This window comes from Chrysochloris asiatica, unplaced genomic scaffold (assembly GCF_000296735.1).
Source record: "Chrysochloris asiatica unplaced genomic scaffold, ChrAsi1.0 scaffold00257, whole genome shotgun sequence".
Taxonomy (NCBI): domain Eukaryota; kingdom Metazoa; phylum Chordata; class Mammalia; order Afrosoricida; family Chrysochloridae; genus Chrysochloris; species Chrysochloris asiatica.
In genome coordinates, this window is record NW_006408775.1 from 1,593,563 (window position 1) to 1,614,983 (window position 21,421).

At 55.1% G+C, this 21,421-nt stretch overlaps 3 protein-coding genes across 3 annotated transcripts in view; all 3 read right to left on the bottom strand.

Annotated features, from left to right (window-relative positions):
* The window catches only part of HS3ST6 (heparan sulfate (glucosamine) 3-O-sulfotransferase 6), a 7,115-nt gene extending 6,797 nt beyond the window's left edge, over positions 1–318 (bottom strand). Inside the window, exon 1 of the mRNA XM_006873951.1 lies at positions 81–318. Coding sequence (XP_006874013.1) covers positions 81–318 — 238 coding nt within the window. The remainder of the gene's footprint in view (positions 1–80) is intronic.
* An 8,139-nt stretch (positions 319–8,457) lies between these two features.
* MSRB1 (methionine sulfoxide reductase B1) lies at positions 8,458–12,024 on the bottom strand. Its single transcript, XM_006878299.1, is given in 4 exon segments — positions 8,458–8,489; positions 9,794–9,908; positions 10,128–10,276; positions 11,970–12,024. Coding segments are annotated over 4 exon segments (351 nt in total).
* Positions 12,025–12,578: 554 nt separating this feature from the next.
* RPL3L (ribosomal protein L3-like) lies at positions 12,579–19,980 on the bottom strand. Its single transcript, XM_006873864.1, has 10 exons — positions 19,920–19,980; positions 19,299–19,491; positions 17,331–17,499; positions 16,108–16,243; positions 14,261–14,447; positions 14,015–14,175; positions 13,766–13,867; positions 13,177–13,272; positions 12,873–12,992; positions 12,579–12,635 (listed from the first exon to the last, which is right to left on the bottom strand). The coding sequence occupies exons 1-10, from the start codon at positions 19,920–19,922 to the stop codon at positions 12,579–12,581; spliced, it is 1,224 nt and encodes a 407-aa protein (XP_006873926.1). The 5' UTR covers positions 19,923–19,980.
* Between the last annotated feature and the right edge of the window lie 1,441 nt (positions 19,981–21,421).

Below are 21,421 nucleotides of genomic sequence, written 5' to 3' on the forward strand. Positions count from 1 at the left end.
GCCCCCGACCCGGCCCCTGCGCCCCCGACCCCGCCGGCCCGGCCGCCGCTACCGGCCATGGGATTGCGCGGCGCCCTGACCTGGGAGCGGGGGCTGCAGACGGGCGCGCATCGCGGTAGCGTAGCGCTTAACCCGCGGCAGCCCAAGCTTCTGCTCCGCTGTCTGGCCGCAGCCTGGGAGCGGGCTCGGGGCGGGGCCGGGGCGGGGTCTAAACGTCTCGCCCTCTGACGCCCCTCCCCCGGCCCCCACCGAGGCCACCTCCACGCCTAGGACCCGCGGGTGCAGAGGTACCGGGACGCACCCTCTCGGACTCCACATGGAGTCTTCACCCTGACGCAAAGCCGTGGAAGTGTCCGTCTTAAAAGGTAATCCCCGCCCCTTTGGAACGGAGGCGGGGCGGCAGGTGCGCTGGGCAGCCTTGGGCCAAAGAGGCCTGGACCCCAGGCGCACGGGCTGCTAAGATAGAATCAAGTCCGCCCGGCACCTTAGCGCGCCGGGAATTTCCGGAGACATCTGGGATATCTCAGGATGAAGATGATGATGTGTCCTACAATCCCAGGGAGGGCCGCCCCGCCATGTGTCCGCCCCTGTCGTTGTTAAGTGCCATCGAGTCCGTCCGACCCATAGCGAGGGTCGGTTTTACCCATAGCGACCCTATATGGGGTTTCCGAGGAGCGTCTGGTGAGCTTGAACCACCGACCTTGTGGTTCAAACCGACTTTACAGCCCAGTGCGTTAGTCCACAGCGCTACAAGCTCCTATATGCCTGAAAAGTTAAGAGAGCTAACCAAGTATCATTTCAGAGATGTGGAAACGGAAGCTCTTAGAGGGGCCCAGTGCGTGAGCTAAAAGCCAGCCTGAGGACTCCTGAGCCTTTCTAGCATGGGACACACCACCTGCCTGCCATTCCCCTAGGGCATCAGTGACCCACTTGGGGCTCTGACAAAGTGTCTCTCCACTGAAGGAGGAGCCCTTTGTCTGTCCAGCCCTCTGAGGAGCAGCGAGCCACAGAGCTCTGGGTTAAGCCCCTATTGGGTTGGCTGGACACTCCCTCTGGAATTTCACACACCCCCAGGCTCAGCAACCTTGGCGGTCAGTGGGAGGGAGCCAGGCTTGGGGAGAGTGTCCTCCGTCTTTCCTCTGCCCCTGCCCCAGCAGATGCCTGCCCTGGGCTCTGCTCACACTTGTTACTAGGCCCAAGGACATGTCCCAGCATCCTGGTTCCCCTGAGGACTGGGGAACCTCTGTGACTCACACACATTTCCAGAGCTCCCACCCAGACAGACTTGCCCTCTGAGAGGCCACTCAGAGCCAAAGGGGAAAAGGCCACTGACCTAGACCCCCAACCTGGGTCCCAGACACCAGCGCTACTCCTGCTTGTCAGGGCAAGCCTCCACCCAGAGCCATGTGGGCGGCTTGTTGGCCCAGCACTGTCTTCACAGCATGCTGGGACATGTCAGGTCACAGGAAGTTCTTCTTCTGGTCTAGCTTACGATGGGGTTTATTCCCGATGGGTTGCTCCTCCTCAGAGGCATCCAGAGAGGGGCATGCCCCACCCTGCAGTACCAGGACCCAGCAGCCACCATTCAGGGTCCCAAGATCCAGTGTCCATCACCCCCTTACTTCCCTGGCCAGCAGCTCTGGGCTCTCTTGACCTCCTAGCCTTTGCTCAGGCCGTTCCCCTTCAAGGAATGCCTTTCTTTAGTTCCCCCACCTAGTTGAGAGACAAAGAACTGTCCAGGAGGAATTTACCACAAAAACACATTAGGGAGTGGGGAGAGGTTGGAGTAGAGCTGGAGAGGGGGTGTGTTGTAAGGACCAGGAAGGAGGAGTCAGCTTGGGGAGTTTGGGAGTTGAGCCCCCAACTGTCCCACTCACCCTTTGGCTAACAGGTGAGATCTAGGTGTAAATCTGTGGGGCTCCTTGGATGGCAGACATGGGGAGATTATCATCTAGCACAGAGCCTGGAACCCAGTTGCTATTAGGTGGTGTTGAATTGGTTACAATTCAAAGCAACCCATGTGCAACAGAAGAAAACAGTACCCACTCCTCTGCTGTCCTCACAATCCGGAGGAGTGAGCCTGTTGGCACAATCACTGTGTCCATCCATTTGTTGGGGGTCTCCTCCATTTTACTGACTCTATTCACCATGATGTCCTTCTCCAGGGACTGGTCCCTTATGATAACACGTCCAAAGTCGGTGAGATGAATTCTTGCCATCCTTCCTGCAAAGGAGCATTCTGGGGAGAGAGAAAAAAAGAAAGAAAGAAAAAAAAAAAAAAAGGAGCATTCTGGCTATACTTCTTACAGAAATACAGACTTGTTTGTTCTCTGGGAGTCCATAGTATGTCTAAGATTCTCCACCAACACCATAATTCAAATGCATCAGTTCTTCCTCAGTCTTCCCTAATCACTGTCCAGTTTTCACATGCAGATGATGTGATTTAAAATCCCACGGCTGGGATCAGGTGCACCTAACTCCTCAAAGTGACATCTTTGCTTTTGAACACTTTGAAAGAGATCTTTTGCAGCAGACTTGCCTAATATGTCATTTAATTTCTTAAGTGCTGCTTCCATGGATGTAGATTGTGGGTCCAAGGAAAACAAAATCCTTGACAGCTTCAATCTTTTCTCATTTCTCATGGTGTTGTTTGTTGGTCCAGTTGTGAAGATTTTTTTTTCTTTACGTTGTCCTTGATCTTCATCAGTAAATGCATCAATTCCTCCTCACTTACAGCAAGCAAGGTTGTGCCATCTTCCAGCATCACAGCAACATGCAAGCTGTCACATTGTAGGTTACAACGACAGCCGGGTAAACACTGTCCCTGAGGGAGATGCCAAAGAGAGTCTGAGCAGGAGGGGACAACAGTAAGGGGAGGTCATGGGAGGTAGAAAGGTCACTGTAGGAGGACTTAACATGGCGTCCCAGTACCATGACCCGCCCCAGGCTATACCGGGGCGCCTTATATGACCCTTTCACAGACCGTGTTATTTATTTGTGGTTGATCTTTGATGTGAGCGCCACAGGGGCCAAGGACCAGGTGAGATGTTACCTGGTGCTGTTCCACGCCTTACCAGCAGAGGGCGTCCATATCTCTTTAGTGAGTGTCTGTGTGAGCGCGCGCCTGCACGTGCGTGCGTGTGTCTGATCGAGTCTGTGTGTGGGCCCCTCCTCTCTCCCCTGCTACCCCCTCCCCGGACTCTTAAGCACTAGCCCACTCTGCAGAGTGATTAAGGACTTCGCCAAGGGGTTCTTTCCTCCGTGAGGGACAGCTGGGGCAAATTTCACACATGTGGGGCCTCCAGGAAGTCCCGCCCCCAAAACCACGCCCTTACATCCCCCCCCCCCAACCCCCAGACCTACTCCCGCTAGCGCTTGGGATTCCGGAGCCACAAGGGGGGCAAGGGAAGGGGACTGCCGCCAGAGGGTGGCCCAGCTGTCCTTGATTTCTGTGGTTTTTCCACTTAGGATGCTGGGGTCCACAGAGCATAAGGAAGATGTGATTCCATCCAGGGAGGGGCCCTTGAGAAAGCCCCCCTCCTCAGCCCAGCTCTGAGCTCCCCTGGGAGGGGACACAGCCCAGTGCAGTGCCCATTGTGTTGTGGCATATTCCCGGCCTGAGTCAAGGCCAGCTCTAACCCTCCTAGGGGAGCCCTGGGAAGATACACTGCCTCTCTGGACCTCACTTGCCTGCTTTATAAGACAAAGATGACAGGAGCACCCACCTCTCTGGGGGGCTTCCTTCGAGACAAGGCTGTTCCTGGACACAGATGACCAGTCATCAGGGCTTCCCAGAACCTGGGGTTTGTTCCCAGAAATCAGCTGGGCCTGAGAAAGAACAGAGTTTGTGGGCTGACCAGAGATTTACTGTCAGGGAGGGTCACCCCCAGCCATCACACACTGTGGGACCAAGTGGCTACTGTAGTCCAGAATGGAAGGGAAGCTCAGAGCCAACAAGCTGACTCCACCTCAGGTCGACCTCACCTGGCCCTGCTGCCCTGCCCCTTCTCTTCTTAGAGCAGCCACCAGCCCTTTGAAGCCCAGAGCAGCTTGTAAACATCCTAGCTGGAGATGAAACATGGTGAGACATGAAACCAGGGTCTAAACCATGCATAATCTCGAGGGTTTTACAAGCAGCAATTTCTGGAGACATGCGCTGGGGGAGTGAGGGCCTGGGACCTGAGACCTGGAGGGAAAGATATGGACACTGCCGGTAGTACCCAGAAATCTCCCCTTCCGTCTGCCACCCCCCACCCCTACAACCTCACCACCCAGTGTGTCTTCTCCACTCAGTCACCTGAGACCAAGCTGGAACACCCCAAACCAGGATAAATGGCCCCAGAGTCCTCTACACCCCCATCCGTACCACACACACACACACACACACACACGTGTGAACATGTGAGTCCTACATCAGCCATCTTGAGGTTGTGTACCCAGAAAAGGAAGTGAGTAGCTCGCAATGCAGTCGAAATATTGGGCGTGCATTCATTTGATGTCACTGTATGTGGGCCTCCCATGGGCCCCATATTCTCCATGGGAAATGGAATGAAAGGATGTGGGTGCCAGCTTTGGGAAGCTCTGGGACAGATGAGACGTGCAGAGAACCGTAGTCCCTCAGTAGAAAGGCCCCCCGTGGTTGGAGTGGAGTAGGAGAGAGCCACTGGGCAAGCCACCAGGAATGGTTTCTAGTAAGATTCTGGAGAAAGATGAGAAAGATGGAACAAGGAACCGCAAATGCGAAGATGGCAGCAACACAGGACATGTTTCTAGAATCGAGTGTGGTTTGCCCATAGGGCTGGGTGCAGGGGTGTTGGCAATAAACCCGCATAATTATGATAAATAACGTTGTCCGTTTATGGAGTAGCAAAGCCAGCTTGGAGAGTTGGGGTCGGCTACGGTCAGCGGCAGAGCTGTGGGAACCACTCAGGGGAATTCCTTCCTATCTGCTCACTATTTTGCAAAACTCAGGGATGGAGAAGGCACACGCAGAAAGCCCCTCCTGAATGAGGCTCCTCAGTGCTTTTTGATACGAACCCCTCCCAACTCCCTCCCTGCCCCCACAATTGGGCCAACCCAATTTAGAATACGGGACACCTGTATATGGGGGAGAGATCACAGGGGAGCGATGCTAGGAGCTAGAGCCCTAAGACCTATAGTCCTTGGGGCTGGGCCAGGTCCAGGGAGACAGCAGGACATCAGTCCAAGTGGATCTTGCTCACTGACCTGGACAGCTGGACAGGGGCATCCGACCTCCACCCTTCTTCATACGTCTGCCTCCAGGCCTAACACCGCTCCGGCTGACCCAGGAAGAGACACCCCGGGGCCAGGCTGCTCTCCCTACACCCAACACTCTGCCGAAGCTCAGCAAAAGTAGTACCCCCTGTTGGTCCCCACACCTTCTGGCTCATGGAAACCTCTGCCCCTATCCCCATGGGGACTGAATGTTGAGGAGGCGTGGACGAGGGGGCTGGGGGCGCCCGCGCAGGCCATTCGGTATCTCTGGAGCGGTGACCGTGTTACCTGGGCCGGGCGCTGGGACCCCGGGGTTCTGAGTGGAGCGGCTACTGCGCTCCGGCGCAGTGAGACCTCCCCAGCCCGACGTACTGGCAGCGCGGAGCGAGTGCGCCCTCTACCGGTCTGTACAGCGCATGGCCTTGATGTGTGGTCTCCGATGGGGTGGTACCGCTAAGCCTCCTACCAGGCTACATATGAGAGAGGGTACACAGTGATGACCTCGATCTGGCTTGGCAGTGCCCTTCGCCAACTCTTTGGACAACCCTTCCTTCTTGTCTGCCCTACCCAGGCACATGGTCAGGAGCTTCCTGGGACCTGACTGCAGGCCACACCCCTGTTCAGAGTCACGGCTCCCACTCGTAGTACTTGCAACCAGTGGGCCGGAAAGCATCAGTAAGCAGAAGTCTAAAGTATCATCCATGCACTCAGCTGCAGACGTTTATGAGCGCTGCCCTGGGTGGGGAAGCTCGTGCTAGGCTCCAGGACACCCCAGACATAGGTTTCTTCTTCCTGCCTGACCCGACTCAGCTCTAGAGGCTTCACCTCGAAGGCTCCAGCTGGCAGGGAAGGTGAGGAGGCTAGCCCTAGTCTCTTGTTTCACAATATCCAGAGGTAAGGATGATTACAGCGAACACGATTGTTGTAAAGTGCTGAGTCATAGTGACTCTGTATAGGGTTTCCGAGGAGCTGCTGGTGGGTTTGAACCACCGACCTTGTGGTTAACAGTCGTGTTTACTGTACAGCACCACCCGAGGACTCTGTGAAACACTCTAGGAACTGGGAATGCCAGCCCCACCCAGGCATCTCAGTGGCCCCTGCAGACAATGCCCATCCCAGCAGCCCATGCAAGGACTCAGGGTCCACTGGCCCACTTTCCCCATCCCTACAGGCATCACTTGCCAGCCCCACTGAACCTCCCTGGTCCACCCTTACCCCTCATTAACATAGATGTGCAAATGAGTTGGAGGCATCTGGGGTACACAGTTCTCCTGCCTCCTGCACCCTCCTAAAAGCCCACCGGGGCTCTAGCAAAAAGTTTCCTTAAACATACCCCACTAAGGGGTCTGAGCCTGGAGAAGGGGCCCCAAAGGTGCCACATTTTCTTAGCCACATTTTCTCTCCGGAACACGCTGATCCACAAAGATGCTGTGAGGAGAGGTGCTACCTTCAGGATGCCTACTCAGCCAGCTAGCCTCTGCCCCCGGAATGTGTCCACTGTCCCAGTCATTATGTTATCGACTGAGTTCTCTCCAGCTCATGGTGACCCCGTGTGTGGCAGACTAGAGCCGCTCTATAGAGTTTTCTTGGCTGTAATCACTGCAGCTGACTCCCAGGTCTGTCTCCCTCGGGACTGCTGGGTGGGTCCAACCTGTCCAGGCCAGGATCAAAGGTGACCAAGGCCTTCCCAGAGCTGGGGTTTCCCATTTGGGGTTTGAAAAAAATAGTAGAAGAGGGTAGGTGGGAGAGGGGTCCCCAACAAGGCACTCAGGGCTGCTTCTCCCCATCTTCCCAGCTGTGTGGACTCAGACAGGTCACCCACTTCTCAGCTGCCTTTCCTGCAAGCGTGTACCAGCTGCATTCAGGTGACTGTCAAGACACAGTGTGCGCCTGCAAAAATTGTCCCCCTTGCGGGGACACACTGATACTAACTTCCTGCTCGCCTGCAAGGGGGCCACTTCTGAGCAAGGCCAGGCTGGGATGGCACCTGAGGCCCATCGGGGCAGCGTTGACTATGGCAGCCCCAAAACCAGGTTCCATTTGAGGAGCATGAGAAGGAAGACAAGGAATAGGCAGGCGTTGGAATTGGGGGACATAGGGCTGCTGAGCCCCAGACAGACTTCCCAGCAGCCACAGGCACTGCTGACCCCTGGCTGGGCGAAGGTGGAGACATTTTCCAAACTAGGGAGACCCAGCATATGAAGGAAGCCCCCCTGGACAGGACTCCTCTAAGTGCTGTCAATGCTGACCCCTCCCAATGCCCATCCACCCCAGCACCTGGACCAACTTAGAACATTGGTCTCGTCCATTCTGTCTCCCCAAGGAAGACACAGCCCCTCCAGGGATGGACCCTAATTGCATCTTGCTCCTGGCTGTGTCCCCATCAGCGAGCATGGGACCTAGCATCAAGCGGCTGCTTGAGAAATATCTGAGGAAGAAATGAAGTAACTGCAGTGTGGCCTGGCGTCTGCGGGCCTGGGTGTCCTTGGTTTATTGATTTTTCACATTATTCCTCCAGAAAGGACTCAAGAAGGAAGGGCCTCCAGCATGTCCTGAATGGGATGGCAGGACCACTGGAGCGCACACATTAAGGCACGGTTGGAGTCTCTGGGGGAGGGACTTGGCAGGTGTGGATGACTAGGGCTGGTCAGAGGTCATGGCATCCCACAGACCGAGACCTGGAGTTTAGGGGTGCACCTCTCCTACAGAGATGAGGGGCTGTGCTGTTGGCCTGATGCCCCAGCGAGTCACGAACCATCAGCGCCCTGGTGGGCCTGGAAGGGTTTGACCAGAGCGAATCATGTAGTGAGCAAGGCTGGAGCAGCCGGCCAGGACGGCTTTGCTGGCATTGTGTCCACTTACAAAGCTTGGGGCGGGAGGGCTTAGTAAGGCCTTGGCGAAGGCCAGAGCCCTCTGCCCCAGGAATGAGCCCAGACAGGCAGGGAGGGGAAGCCAGGCTGAGGAGAGAAGCTGGGGGTGCAACGGCTTTCAAGATGCTCTAAGCCCACAATCCTGGCCTCGAGATTCCGAGGCCAAGATGAGTCACCCACTCAGCCTATTGGTCCTGTCCTGGCAAAGAGGAGTGTGGGCCAATCAGGAAGCACCTGCTGTGTCCCTGATGTGCCAGCCTCAGTCCCTGCCCCATCCCTCTCTCCCTGTCTGAATGTCAGCGGGCTCAACTTTCAGCAAGGGGTGGCGATTTGGAGGGTGCGGGTTGCTCGCTTACTTCCCCTGGGTGGCAGAAGATTCTTGACCTGAAAAAGAAGAGGGAGAGCAGAGAAACCTACCTCAGAGTCTCTCCCCTAGGCTGGCCTACTCCGACAGCCCACGGGCCAGGGCAAGTGGAGAGGCCCAGATGCCCAACTTGGAGAGCTCTGTGTACGCCACTGAGTCCAGAATCTTGTCTTCCACACAGACAAGTAACAACAACAACAAGACAACAAAAGTGTGTGAGGTCCTTACATACACACCCACTTATCCCACCACAACGAGGGCAAGCAGGGAGGACGATACAACCCATTCTACAGAGGAGAAAACTAAGTGGGGATCAGAATGACAAAGCCTGAGGGGTCCCGAACACAGTGAGCCTGCAGTTGGATGGCAAGGACATGGGAGGGTTGATGTGATGGGAAAAGATCCCTAGTGGTGCAGTGGTTAAGTACTTAGCTGCTAGCCAAAAGGTTGGCCGTTTGATCCCACCAGCCACTCCACATGGCTTCTGCTCCTATAAAGATTTTCTGGAAACTCTACAGGGCAGGTCTACCGTGTCCTGGCTCACTGTGAGCTGCAATCCACTGCGGGCATTGGATTTGGTTTGGGGGGTTAAAGAAGTATTGGTGGCACAGTGGTGAAAGCACTTGACTACAAGCCAAACTGTGGGCGGTTCAAACCCACCGGCTGTTCCATAAGAGAAAGATGAACCAGCCTGCTTCCGTAAGGTTTACAGCCTTGGAAACCCCACATGACAGTTCTGTTCTGTCCTACAGGGTCGCTGTGAGTCAGAATCAACTCAGTGGTAGCAGGTTTAGGTTTTTAAGGTCATGGAAGCTCCACAGAAGTAATCGGATGGCTCGGCAGAGTTCAGACAGGCCCAGAAATGAAATGCAGCTCCCCGGACACCAAGAAGTCACAGTAAAAATACTGCCAACTAGAGCAGGTGGTCACTAAGTGGCTGATACGTGCAAGGCCCTTGCCCGGCTTTGCTAGTCTTCATCTCCAACCGCCTGGTCCACTTGTTATAGGAGGAAGGGCAAACAGGGTGAGAAGCAAGTTCAAGGCCACAGCTAGGCCCTCAACTTCTACCCACTTAACTGCCCACTCCTGGTAAAATTCAGGCTTCCAGAATGGTCGTTGGCCACAGCCGTCCTTGGATGCCTCTTTCTGGGACACACGCGATCAACTGATCAAAGGAGGCTGGACATCAACACTCCTCGTTTCTATCTCTCAGGGTGACCCTGGGCAGTGTGATATGGATGGAGAACAAACAGTATGCTTCCCAGCCCCAGGCCCCCCAAAACGTTCAGCAGGCCATTGCCCAGAAGTGGGAAGACACGGTTACCTTTAGAGATGAACTTCAGCGAGCTGCTAAATATTCAGAATCGGGACTGTCCCCGCTTGGGGCCATCGTTGAGGAACTCATGGCCCAGCCCATTGCCACATCGACCACAGGATACCTGCGAAGAGCACAGCACAGCCACGTGAGCTCCCGGCCCCCAGAGTGCAGCTGCCGTAATGGCCCATGGGGACCAGCAGCAGCAGTATTTTCTCCAGCTACACATCCATGGCCACGGAACCAGGAATGATGGAGCGTTTCCTGTGTTCACACCAGGTCCCCGGCTCCCCCTATAGTTCAGGGAGGCAGTGGAGCCCCTAGCGCTGCGGGATGCACCCACCTTTAAGGCTTCAGGCCGATTGTGCTCCGGACGCTTGGCCACACTGTCAGAGTGGATGGTCTCAGTGAATGCCGGCCAAGGGGACGAGTGCTCAAACTTTGAGCGGCTGGAGAACAGCTCATAGCCGCACTTGGCACACACATAGACACCTGGGGGCAGGAGGCAAAAGAAGAGGTGTCAAGCTCCAGCCAGGCGAAGACAGCGCAGCAACCATTTCAAGACCCTCCCCACATCCCCACCCATGGACCCTGCACAGAGGTTACACCAAAGCCAAGCTGGCAGTGATTGATCCTCCATATATACCAGGCACTCGGATCTCCTGAATTCTCCCTCTAGCTGGTGAGGAGTCATTAAATCGCACCACTGCTGTCCGACTCAGAGACCTTATAAGGCAAAGCAGAGGTGCCCCTTAAGGTTTCTGAGACTGTGAATCTTGGCGGGAGCAGACAGCAACACCTTTCCCCTGAAGAGTGACTGGTGGGATTCAACCTCTGACCTTGTGGTTAGCAGTACAATGCTTAACCACTGCACCACCAGGGCTCCGGGAAGGTCTGTTACCAACTCCATTCTACAGAAGAGGAAGCTGAGGATGGGACATGTGCAACCAGGAAGGAACCGAGGAAGGCGGATGAGGGCACTGACCCAATGAGGACACAGGTCCTCACATGGGCACACTGACTCAGCATCTCCCTTTGGACCCCTCCTCTTCCCACATGACCCCTGAAGCCCACTAACCCACCCACCTACCTGCTCTCCAGGCAGAATGGTCCTGGGACAGACAGAGAGCCCAGGAAGATGGATAGAAACGGTGACAAGGTGGACTCATTTCAACCCATCCCCAGGTCACTTTGGATGACTGGGGAGTTGCCAAACTGATTTACGAAAGTGTTGAAAGTCCAAAAACAGGAAACTACATAGGGCCTTCCTCTCCAGGGGCTCGGAAGCACTACCCAACCCACAGTTTAGGGTATCTGAACTTCCTAGCATTTGCCAAGAACTTCTGGAGAAAGCAAAGAGGAAGGGCAGAAGGTATGTGGGAGTTAGCTTCTGATTTGGCTGAGCTACCTGAGGGCATCGAAGTCCCACGGTCCTAGGGTCTCAGAGGGGCTTGTCCCAGCTGGCATCACAGCTGTGCCAGATGTTTCATTCAATGGAGGTGCAGCCTCAGCTAGGCTGGTTGTGCTGGTCTAGACTGGGGCCCCGTGTGTTTACCAAATTAGTCCATTTACAAGGCAGGCCTGCCCCAGCAAGGTACACACCAAGAACTCTAGCAGCCTAGAACCAGGGCAGAGAACTGCGCCTTTGCAGAGCTGTCCAGCAAACTTCAAACCCACAAGGGCAGGACTGGGAGCAGAGCCAAGGGGGCCACTCCAGACTACCCAATGAGAAGGTGGAGGAGGCCACAGGTTGGCACATGGGAAACAACAGGACATTCTGTGCCCGTGGACTTTCACACCAGAATGAGGAAGGTGAGAGCCAGAATAACATCTGGGGGCAGCCCCGCCCAGGGGACTCTGGACAAGCCCTCCACTGAACCTGTGCACCCCGCTTTCCTTTAGTCCCGACCCTGGCCCGGATCCCAGTCCCATTCCCCAACGCCCTCCTCCCTGCCAGGCACTATCCTGTCACCCCGGTTTCTGGGGCTGCGACCCCGCCCTCTAATGCCCCGTTCCCTCTTTCAGATTCCTTCTTCTGAGATTCCCTTACCCACGTTCGCTGCTCCCCGGCGGCTTAGCTAGCCTGACCCCAGCCCCTGGGTTACACAAGAGTTGAGGGCATCGACGCCCTCTCCGGCGCTGTTCCCACCCCGCTGCCCTCCCAGGAGGGAGCTGCATGCCGTACCCGGTTCAAAATGGTTCTGGAAAACCTCTCCTCCAAAGAAGCTGCAGAAAGACATGGCGTCGCCGTCCCCGCAGCGCGAACGCCGCGTAGCCTGCTCAGAAGCCACCTACTCCACTACCGCACAGATCCGCGCCGCCGCCCCGCCCCGCGCGCCTACAGGCCCCGCCCTATCCAGGGACCAATCACATCTAAGAACCATCCCTTCCTAAGTTCCGCTCCGCCTCCCAAGGCCCCGCCTTCTGCCCTGAACCAATCTCTCCCTGGAATGCAGATTTCGGCTTCCGTCTCAAGGGGCCACGCCCCCTCACAAGGACCTGTCCTAGTCTTCATCCCAGCAGGCCCTGCCCATAGGCGACAGTGGTACCTGAGGGCCACTCCTAGGCCATTTCTCCGAGGCCCGTCCCCTGCGGACTGTCTGCTCTCCCTCTGTGGGATTCCGCCCCGTTCGCCCCAGACACCCTGCCCCTCCTCGGACGCCGGGGGCGGGAGGGGAGTGCCGTCGACCTTGAGCCCCCGGCTACTGTTCGCTGCGACCTCTCTGCTCCCCCACTCCCGAGACACCGCGGGAAGAGTTGCCACAAGACTTTATTAGACAAGTGGGGATACCGCCTACAGATCTCCCGAGGTCTCGGGCTTTTCCTTCTCCAAATGTTTCTTCTGGGGGCCCTAGGGCGGGGGAGCAAGAGGAGAGTTTGTCACAGGGGTCTGCCTGAGGATGCAATCCCAACAACCACCACATTCACCCATGGCGGACCCGTCCCCTAACCTCTAGCAAGCGTCCACTTTCAGGACTCCACCCGGAAAGCACCCCCGTCCTGTATATGAGGGCAGGGATGCACTGCCACCCTCATATGAGATAGGGGAAGGTGGGGACTGCAGACATCCTGGGCCAGGCTGACTCACCATGAATGCCCTCTTCTCCTGGGCTGTCTGGAAGCGGCCGTAGCCAAACTTTGAGGTGGTGTCGATGAACTTGAGCTCAATGCTCTCCAGGGCCCTGCGACTGTGGTGTACCAGGAGGGACTGGAGACCCGTGGGAGAGGGGAGTGTTGAGGCCAAGACCCCACCTGTCACGCCCAGTCCCTGTCTTTGCTCCCATTGTTCCCCATCCCCAGAAGTTCCACCCAACAAGCTCCTTCCAGAACCCTCCTCATTCTACCCCTACCTCCTATTGATCCCCCTCCATGACACCCACTCCCCAGCCCACCTTCCTCAGTGTGATGACCCTCTTCTTGGTGCCAGCAATGCAGCCCTTGAGCATGACAAAGTCATTGTTGACCGCCCCGTAGTGGGGGAAGCCACCCTGTGGGGGAGACTGGGTCAGGGGCCAGGACTGGGAAACAGGCTGCTGAAGTGGGGTGGGGGAACACCACCCTGATTGGAAATAGCCCCTGCAAGGATTCCCAGAGCTGGAGGTGACACCCCCAGATGCTTGTTAGGTCCCCACTCCTCAAAGCTGCCTCTAGGTATGAATCTCATTTAAAGATCTGCATTGTATGAAACGGGAAATAGACAGCTGGCTGTAAGTCCTGAGCCGGTGCATGCTGGATGTGGCGTTTGGGCCCAAGCGTTCTGATATCAGGGCCACAGGTGTAGCCGTAACCTTGATGTCAGAGCACGGAGTGGCTACCCACCCAGGAGGTTGTACAATGGTGCCTTGCTGCAGAACGCTTAGAGGAGTGGTCCACCAGGTGCCACCTCCTGAGTCCTTGGGTCATGTAGTACTCAGCCAGGTACAGGGGTCCTAGAGCAGCCCCCACCCACCCCAGCCCCCTCAGCAGGCCTGGCTGCCTCACCAGCGGTGTGATGGATTTGTCAGTCACGTCGTAGCTGGTAGAGGCATTGTTCCTCACCAGCTTCCCTTCCTCCATGTGCAGCCCTCGGCCAATGCGGTAGATCTGTGGAAGAAAAGGCACACTGGGGCAGGAGGGGTCTATGGAGCCACCCTGGTGGGGTATCTCCAGAGATTTCGGGGGGCAGGCAGTGTCTAGGTCATGCACCCCACCTGTCAGGGGCTTTGAGCATGCTGTATACTGCAGACACACCTTCTTATTGAGCTCTGTGCGGTGATGGTAGCCCTTCTGGCCAGCCCGGGCGATGGAGCAGCCCACACGGGCAGGGTGCCAGGCACCAATGCAGGCCACCTTACGAAGCCCCTTGTGTGTCTTCCGAGGCAGCTTCTTGGTGTGCCACCGGCTAGTGACCCCTGCAGGAGGGGCCAGCAGCTGAGTCACCAACCTGGCCACCCCCAGGCAGCCTTCCCAGGAGCCACCACCCTTACCCGATGTTACCTTTGACGCCGCGGCCCTTGGTGACAGCGATGACGTCGATGACCTCACTCTGACTGAAGACACTTTGCACAGACACCTGTTTCTCCAGCCGGGCCTGTGCCCAGGCCACCTTCTCGGCCACTGTGCCACCATTCAGCTGCACCTCCATGATGTGAGCCTTCTTCTGCCTGAAGGGCAGCAGCTTCATCTACAAGTCAGGGCACAGAAGGGTGGTTCTGCAGCTGCCGGCAGATTCAGAATGGGTGGTGCATGCTGGATTGTGTACATGCATTCACCCACAGACACCCCCATGCTCCAGCTATGTGCCGTGGGCCATGTGAGACATTGGGAGACAGTGTGGAACAATAAGGACAGATCCCAACTCTCCTGGAGCAACCGTCCAGTTAAAGGATAGTCAGAAACCAAGGAAACGCTTCAACCGGGCTACATGCTCTACTGGGACATTAGTGAGGGGGGTCCTCTGAGAACGAGCCACTGGGCACAGATCTGAGACTTGGGAGCAGAGACTGCCCACTGCCAACCAGCTGATTCTGACTCTTGGCGATCGTACAGGACAGAGTAGAATCACCCCAAGGCATTTCCAAGGTATACGAATAGCGCTGCGAGCTGCAAGTTCAGCAGTTTGAAACTACCAGCTGTTCCACAGGAGAAAGATGAGGCTTTCTGCTCCCATAAAGATTTACAGCCTCGGAAACCCTGTGTAGGGTCACTATGAGTCAGAACAGTCTCCACGGCACATAACAACAACAACAACAACAATCTCTGTAGAAGCAGACGGCCTCATCTTTCTCCTAGGCTAGGGCATAGCTGGTGGGTTCCAATTGTCAACTTTATAGTTGGCAGCCAATACTTTGACCTCTGCCTCACCAGGGCTCCTTGGCAGAGAATAGAATGTGCAAAGGTCCTAGGGAGTTGGTGGACCAGAAAGGAGACCCCGTGATGGCTAGGAGCGTGGTACAGGATGGGGTCAGAGGTGGACATAGGGTAAGCCAGGCTGGTCCTACAAGCCCTGGCTCTTATTCCAACTGCAGGTTGTCACTGGATCTGATTGCTTCTGTAAACATCTCTGGCACAGGCAGTGGGGATGGACTGGAGAAGCCCAGAGACCAGTTAGGTCAAAACCTAGGGTTCACCAACAAGAATTGAGGGAGCGTCTACTGCATACCAGGAGTCGTGGTATGGCACTGGATAGCTAATTGCAAGGTTGGTGGTTCAAAGCCACCAGCAGCTCCTTGGAAACCCTATACAGGGTCACTATGAGTCGGAACCGACCTGATGGCACTTAGCCACAACTGCATACCAGGTTCGAGGTGTGGGCTGGGGCTACTGCCCCCAAGGACTCTGCCCCCATTGAACTGAAGTCTAGGGAAGGAGATGAACATTAACACAGAACACAGTTAATTGGGAACTGTAAGGGTACAAGGAACAGGGGAGGGGTGGTGATCAGGGGGACGTGGGAGACTCTAGGGAAGGGGGGTGCATGTCTGCTCTGGAAACTCGAGAAGGTGTCCCTTAGAGAAGATGGGCAAGAAATGTTCCAGAAGAATCTGGGAGGCTGTTGTTTCCCTTCCACCCACATTGAGCCGGACCCCAAGTACAAACGCTGACACACATACACACTTGAACCAATGACAGGCAGCCAGCTCTACACACTAGACCTTCGGCGGGAGACCCAGGCCATTCAGGACATGGCCCACAGTTCCTCGGAATGCACTCACGCCTAACGTGACCAGGCAGCAAACTCTCTGGGCCGGTGCCCAAGGCACAGATATTTTTAGGCTGACCTTTTCCAGGGCTTTTGGAAGCGGGGGGTGGGGTGGGAGGTGGACTGGCGGTCACTTGCTGACCTGGGTGTGGACGATGACACGAATGACCTTGCAGTACTTCTTCATGGCAGCAAAGTCTTTCTGGAGCTGCTTCTTGCCATTGGCGTCTCGCCACCTCTTGCAGGCCTTGGTGAATGCCTTCTTCTTGCTCTTGTGCCTACGCCACACACACAGGGTGCTCAGAGGCGTCACACACATGAGGGTCTCAGAGGTGCCAGCAGGCAGCTCCCAGATGGCCCTGCCCTGACTCGTAACCAACCAGGGAGGGGTCTTGGAATAAGAAATGTCCCCTTCCTTCTTCCTCACTGCTGGGACCTCACCTAAGACCCCCTCGGCTGGTTTCACCTCCATCCTTCAGCAGAGCCCCTCCCTCTCTCCCTCGCCCTCAGTTTTCTCCTCTGTAAGGTAGGCACCCTCCCCCACCCCCCAGGTCCTGAGAGTGATTGGTGGCTGGGTACCTGGAGGCCAACCCCACCTGCCCACATTACCTCAGCTCCTGACCCCACCTTTAAAGAGTGGTATGGTTACTTTGAAAGGCAGGAACGATATAAAGAAACTGAGGTTCACAGAAGTTAAAACTCTGGACGAGGGTCAAATGAGTTACAGTAGAAACAGCAAGAAGGAGGCCAGTGGGCATTTACTGAGCATGTCTCTGACGAGCGTCTTACATCCCTGGTCTGACCTTCACAGCAGTGTTACGACACAGGACCCCGTTTTATGGGGGGCAATAGGAGGCTGGCTTGTCCATGGTGACACACCTGCTCTGACTCCAGAGCCCAAGCTTGTCACCTCCTGGGAGAAGTGAGGACTAGACTGAGTTCAGGGAGAAGGTGGGCAATAAATACCTCAGCCTCCAGGCGGAGAAGGGAAAGGGGTCTGCAAGGGATCACAAAGTGGGTGAGCCTTCTTCTTTCTAGACTCATTGCCAGGGTAGATTTGAGGCCTAAGAATACCTCACCCTCTTTAATGACAGAGGTCATCAGTGGCCTCTTTCCCTTTTCACCGTGGCTGCTGGGAAGCTTAGAACCAATGATGACATCCCCCCAAATTTCCCTCTAATGATTCCTTGCGCATCTTTCAATGCACAACATGCCCACACTCTCTTCCTGCGTTCCACACATGGTTGACACTTCTCCTTCAGCCCCCAACCCTCATGTCTCCAGCATAAGACTGGGGTCTCAGAGAAAGGGGCCCACACAGCCCCTTGGCCCTGTGAGCCCTCACCCAGCCCTGAGGACCCTCACCAGTCTTTGTAGAAACGACGCCGACATTCATCACTAAGATGCTCTGCGAAGATGGTCTTGAAGCTCCGCAGGCCTCGAGGGGTGGCCACGTAGCCCACCACACCCACCACCACCAGAGGTGGTGTCTCCACAATCGTCACTGCCTCCACCTCCTCCCGCTTGGAGATTTCTGGAGGAGATCCCAGGACAGTGCAGGTTATGCCCGATATGTAAGGTAAGCATGGGCTTACTTGTGCTTGCTTACTAGTCTGCAGTGAACAGTCTCACATTGGATGCACAGCAGAGGAACCATCATTTGCTATTACAAAGTATTGTGTGCACCTTGAATTTTTAAGGTGGGCTTTACAGGGTTGGTTTATAACTACAGGCCGCCTACAAGTTGCATGTTCATAACCTGGGAACTACCTGTGTGTTAAGTGCTGTCGAGTTGGTTCCGACTCATAGCAATCCTGTATGAGGTTTCCAAGGAGTGGCTGGTGGTAGGTTTGAACCGCCAACCTTGTGATTCACAGACCAGTGCTCATCCTACAGCGAGCAACACACCCGGAGTCCATACATCATCTACAAGGTTTGCAAAAGTTCGTGGGAAAATTGCATGATATTTTCATCTTGTTTTTCCATGAACTTTTTGAAGCCTCTTCATAGTCTATGTTCGATAGTTATATACTAAAACATACTATTGTGGTAGTGGTGCTTGTGTGCCCTGGAGTTGGTTCCAACTCATAGCGACCCTGTATAAGGTTTCGCAGGAGCAGCTGGTGGGTTTGAACTGCCAAGCTTGCATTTAGCAGTGCAGTGTTTATCCTACAGTGCCACACCAGGACTCTATAGTATGCCTATGGATTGAAATATTACATCATGCATTATATGTGTTACGTTGTTGTTGTTGTTGTTTGGTGCCGCAGAGTCCGTTCCCACTCATAGCGAGCCTGTGGCCATCAGAATGACCCAGATCCCAGTCCTCACGAGTCTCACGTTGCTGTCACTGTGTCCGTCTCACTGGGCGTCTTCCTCTTTTTTGATGACCCTCCATTTTATCTGTCATCTGTTATATATTATATGTTACTTATTTCTATATTAAAACTTATTACAACATACAGGTGGCTCCATATGATAAGCACTGAACTGCAAACCACAAGATTTGTGTATTCAAGCCCATCAGCTTCTCTGTGGGAGAAAGACGAGGTTTTCTGCTCCTGAGAGGATTTAAAACCTCAGCAATCCTATACAGAGTCACAATGAGTTCGAACCGACTCCTCGACACTTTAAAACAACAACATATTGAGGAGCCCTGAAGGAGCTCTGGTAGCGTAGCGGGGTATGACGTGGGCCGCTAGCCACAAGGTCAGCAGTTGGACTCTACCGGCCTCTCCTCAGATGAAGGATGAGGCTCTCTGTTCCCATAAAGATTTACAGATTTGGAAACCCTATACAGGGTCTCTGTGAGTCAGAAGCGACTCCACACCACCACCACCACCACCACTGTGAGGGGTCCTGGCAGTGCGATAGATCAGGGGTCAGCTGTTAAAGGAAAGGTTGGCAATTCAAACCCACCAGCAGCTCTGTGGGAGAACGAGGTAGCCATCTGCTTCCGTGTGACATATACTGGTTATTTATGACACACCTGTGTTTGACCCCTTGGCCTCTCCACTTACTGTCTTGCTGAGCAGTCAGGTTTCTCAGGGGCTCTGCGCCACAATTTGATCGTTTGTAAAATGGGGGCCGTGGTGGGCCATGATGCGTATTTGGCAAAGATGAAGGTGGTGTGTTTCCTATGCCTTGCTAATGGTCGTTCTCATGGTTGGGACTTGGCACTACCTGGGCTGGGTTTCCCCTCCCGGGTCCTGAGAGCTGATTCTGGCTCCTAATATCTGGAATGCTCCCCGGGCAGGTCGAGACCCTCCCCGTCAAGCTGCCCCCCCCCCCCCCCCCACTGCTCCTGACCCCCACCCCACCCCCGTGACGTACTGAGGCCTGGCCGGTGCACCTCACGCAGGGTGTGCGTCATGCCCGCCTTGTAGCCCAGGAAAGCTGTGAGGTGCACGGGCTGGCTGGGGTCGTCCCGTGGCCACGTCTTCACCTTGCCCCGGTGGCGGCGGCTCCTCTTGTGAGGCAGGAAGCCCAGATGCCCATGCCGAGGGGCCGAGAACTTCCGGTGGGACTGGGGGGCAAGAGGCGAGGGAGGTCAACACTGAGGTCTCCCTGTGGATGGCCCCAGAACCCAGACCCAGAAGACTGAAGCCCTAAACAGTCTCACTGCCTCTCCCATGAGTCTGCAGGGCAGAAGGGGGAGGCTTGCCGAGGGGCAGTGTCTTTGGAATGGCTTTCCTGTTCATGAGCTCAGCCAACAGGGCCATGATGCGTGTTTGGCAAAGATGAAGGTGGGCTGTTAGACGGTTAGACGGTTAGACCCACATGGGTAGCTGGTTTGTCTCCTTGCCCATTCAGGCCCAACCACCCCAGAGCTGGTCTTCTTGCTGCCCCTTCCAATACCCCCCCGACAGACCCCAGGACTCTTCCTGTCTGGGGATACCCCAGCTCCAGCTCAGCCCAGCCCACCCCTGCCACCGGCACCCTGACCCCACTGACCATGGCAGCTGTCCCCCAGGTCCAGGAAGGGGCCTCCCCGCCAGACGCCCGAGGTCAAGTGGCAGAGCCAGGACAACCTGCAGCCAGGCCCCAGATTTAGCTCCTGGCAGGGGAGCTGGGTCATCATCTCCTGTGGCTGTTGCCTGGGGTGGGGGTGAGGGACAGACTCTTTTCCTCCTGAAACTGAGTCACAGTTAGCCTGTTTTCTGCCCTGTGGAACCCTCGAAGGATAAGACCAACTTAGCCAGGTGGAAGATGAGGTACCCCTGTTGGGGTGTCTCTCTGAAAGGACTGAGCTCAATTTTCACTCTGGACACAGAAGGGGTTCCTATTTTGAGGGCTGTGGGCCCAGGCTAAACAAACAACAGGGGTGGACGTGAGTGGTGGGTATCTCCCTCTCTGTGATCCAGCTTCAATGCCTGTGGTCCCAGAATACTTCTTTTTAATGGTGATTTGATTTTTTTTCAAGGTTATTGTTAGTGCACCCCTTTTTTGTAAACTGTAGTTTGAGTGAACATTTACAGAGCAAAGCAGTTTTCCATTCCAATGACTCCACCTTTTATTTTGTGCTGTTGTTTGTAATGCTCCTGATGTAACAGTGGTTTTCCCACTGTTTCCCCTGGTTGGTCCTTTCCCGTCCCTGTCTCCTGGGCTTTGTTTGTGGGCAAATGGTATCCTTTTGGTCCCATAGGACTGTTCTAAGGACTGCATTCCTCCCAGGTGGTACTGTTCACGTTTGGCTGGAAGGTGACCCCCACGGATGGGATCAGTTTCAGGCTTGAAGGGTGTTTAAGGGCCACAGTTTGTGGGGGACACACCAGGAAACAAGAATACTTAGCTTCTCACTTTAGAATGCTTCTAAGGAACATTCTCAGAGTCCTGGTGTGGTGCTGCAGGGTAAGCACTTGACCACAAGGTCACTTTGAATTGCAAGCTCAGTGGTTCAAACTCACCAGTTGTTCCTCAGTCACCCTATACAGGGTCACTATGAGGTGGAACCGACTCGACGGCACTTCACAACGACAAGGAGCTATCCTAGCTAGACTTCTTCCAACACAGGTTTGTTCATTCTTCTGACAGCCCATGTTATAGTCAGTATTCAAAGGCATCCGTCATTCTTCAGGCTTCTTTATTTGTTGTCCAGTTTTCACATGTATATGAGGCCCATATGTCCATATGAACCCATATGAGATGCCCAGGTAGGAGACCTAGCCCCTGCTCAGCCCAGGCAAGATCATCAGGCAGTCCATGAGAAGGCTCAGGGAGAGACAGAGAAGCCCACATAGGGTTGTACAATCCAGGAGGGCTTCCTGGAGGGGTAGGGATCTTGCAGTCCATGTTATCCATTGACTTATTTGCTGTGTCTGCTCTACCAGCATGTGCTCCCCATGTGCTCAGGGCTATATTTATCTTGGAGTCACTGGGTGATGCAAATGATTACCATATTCATGTCTAATGGAAAGGTTAGAGCTACAAGTTCACCAGAGACACCTCAGAAGAAA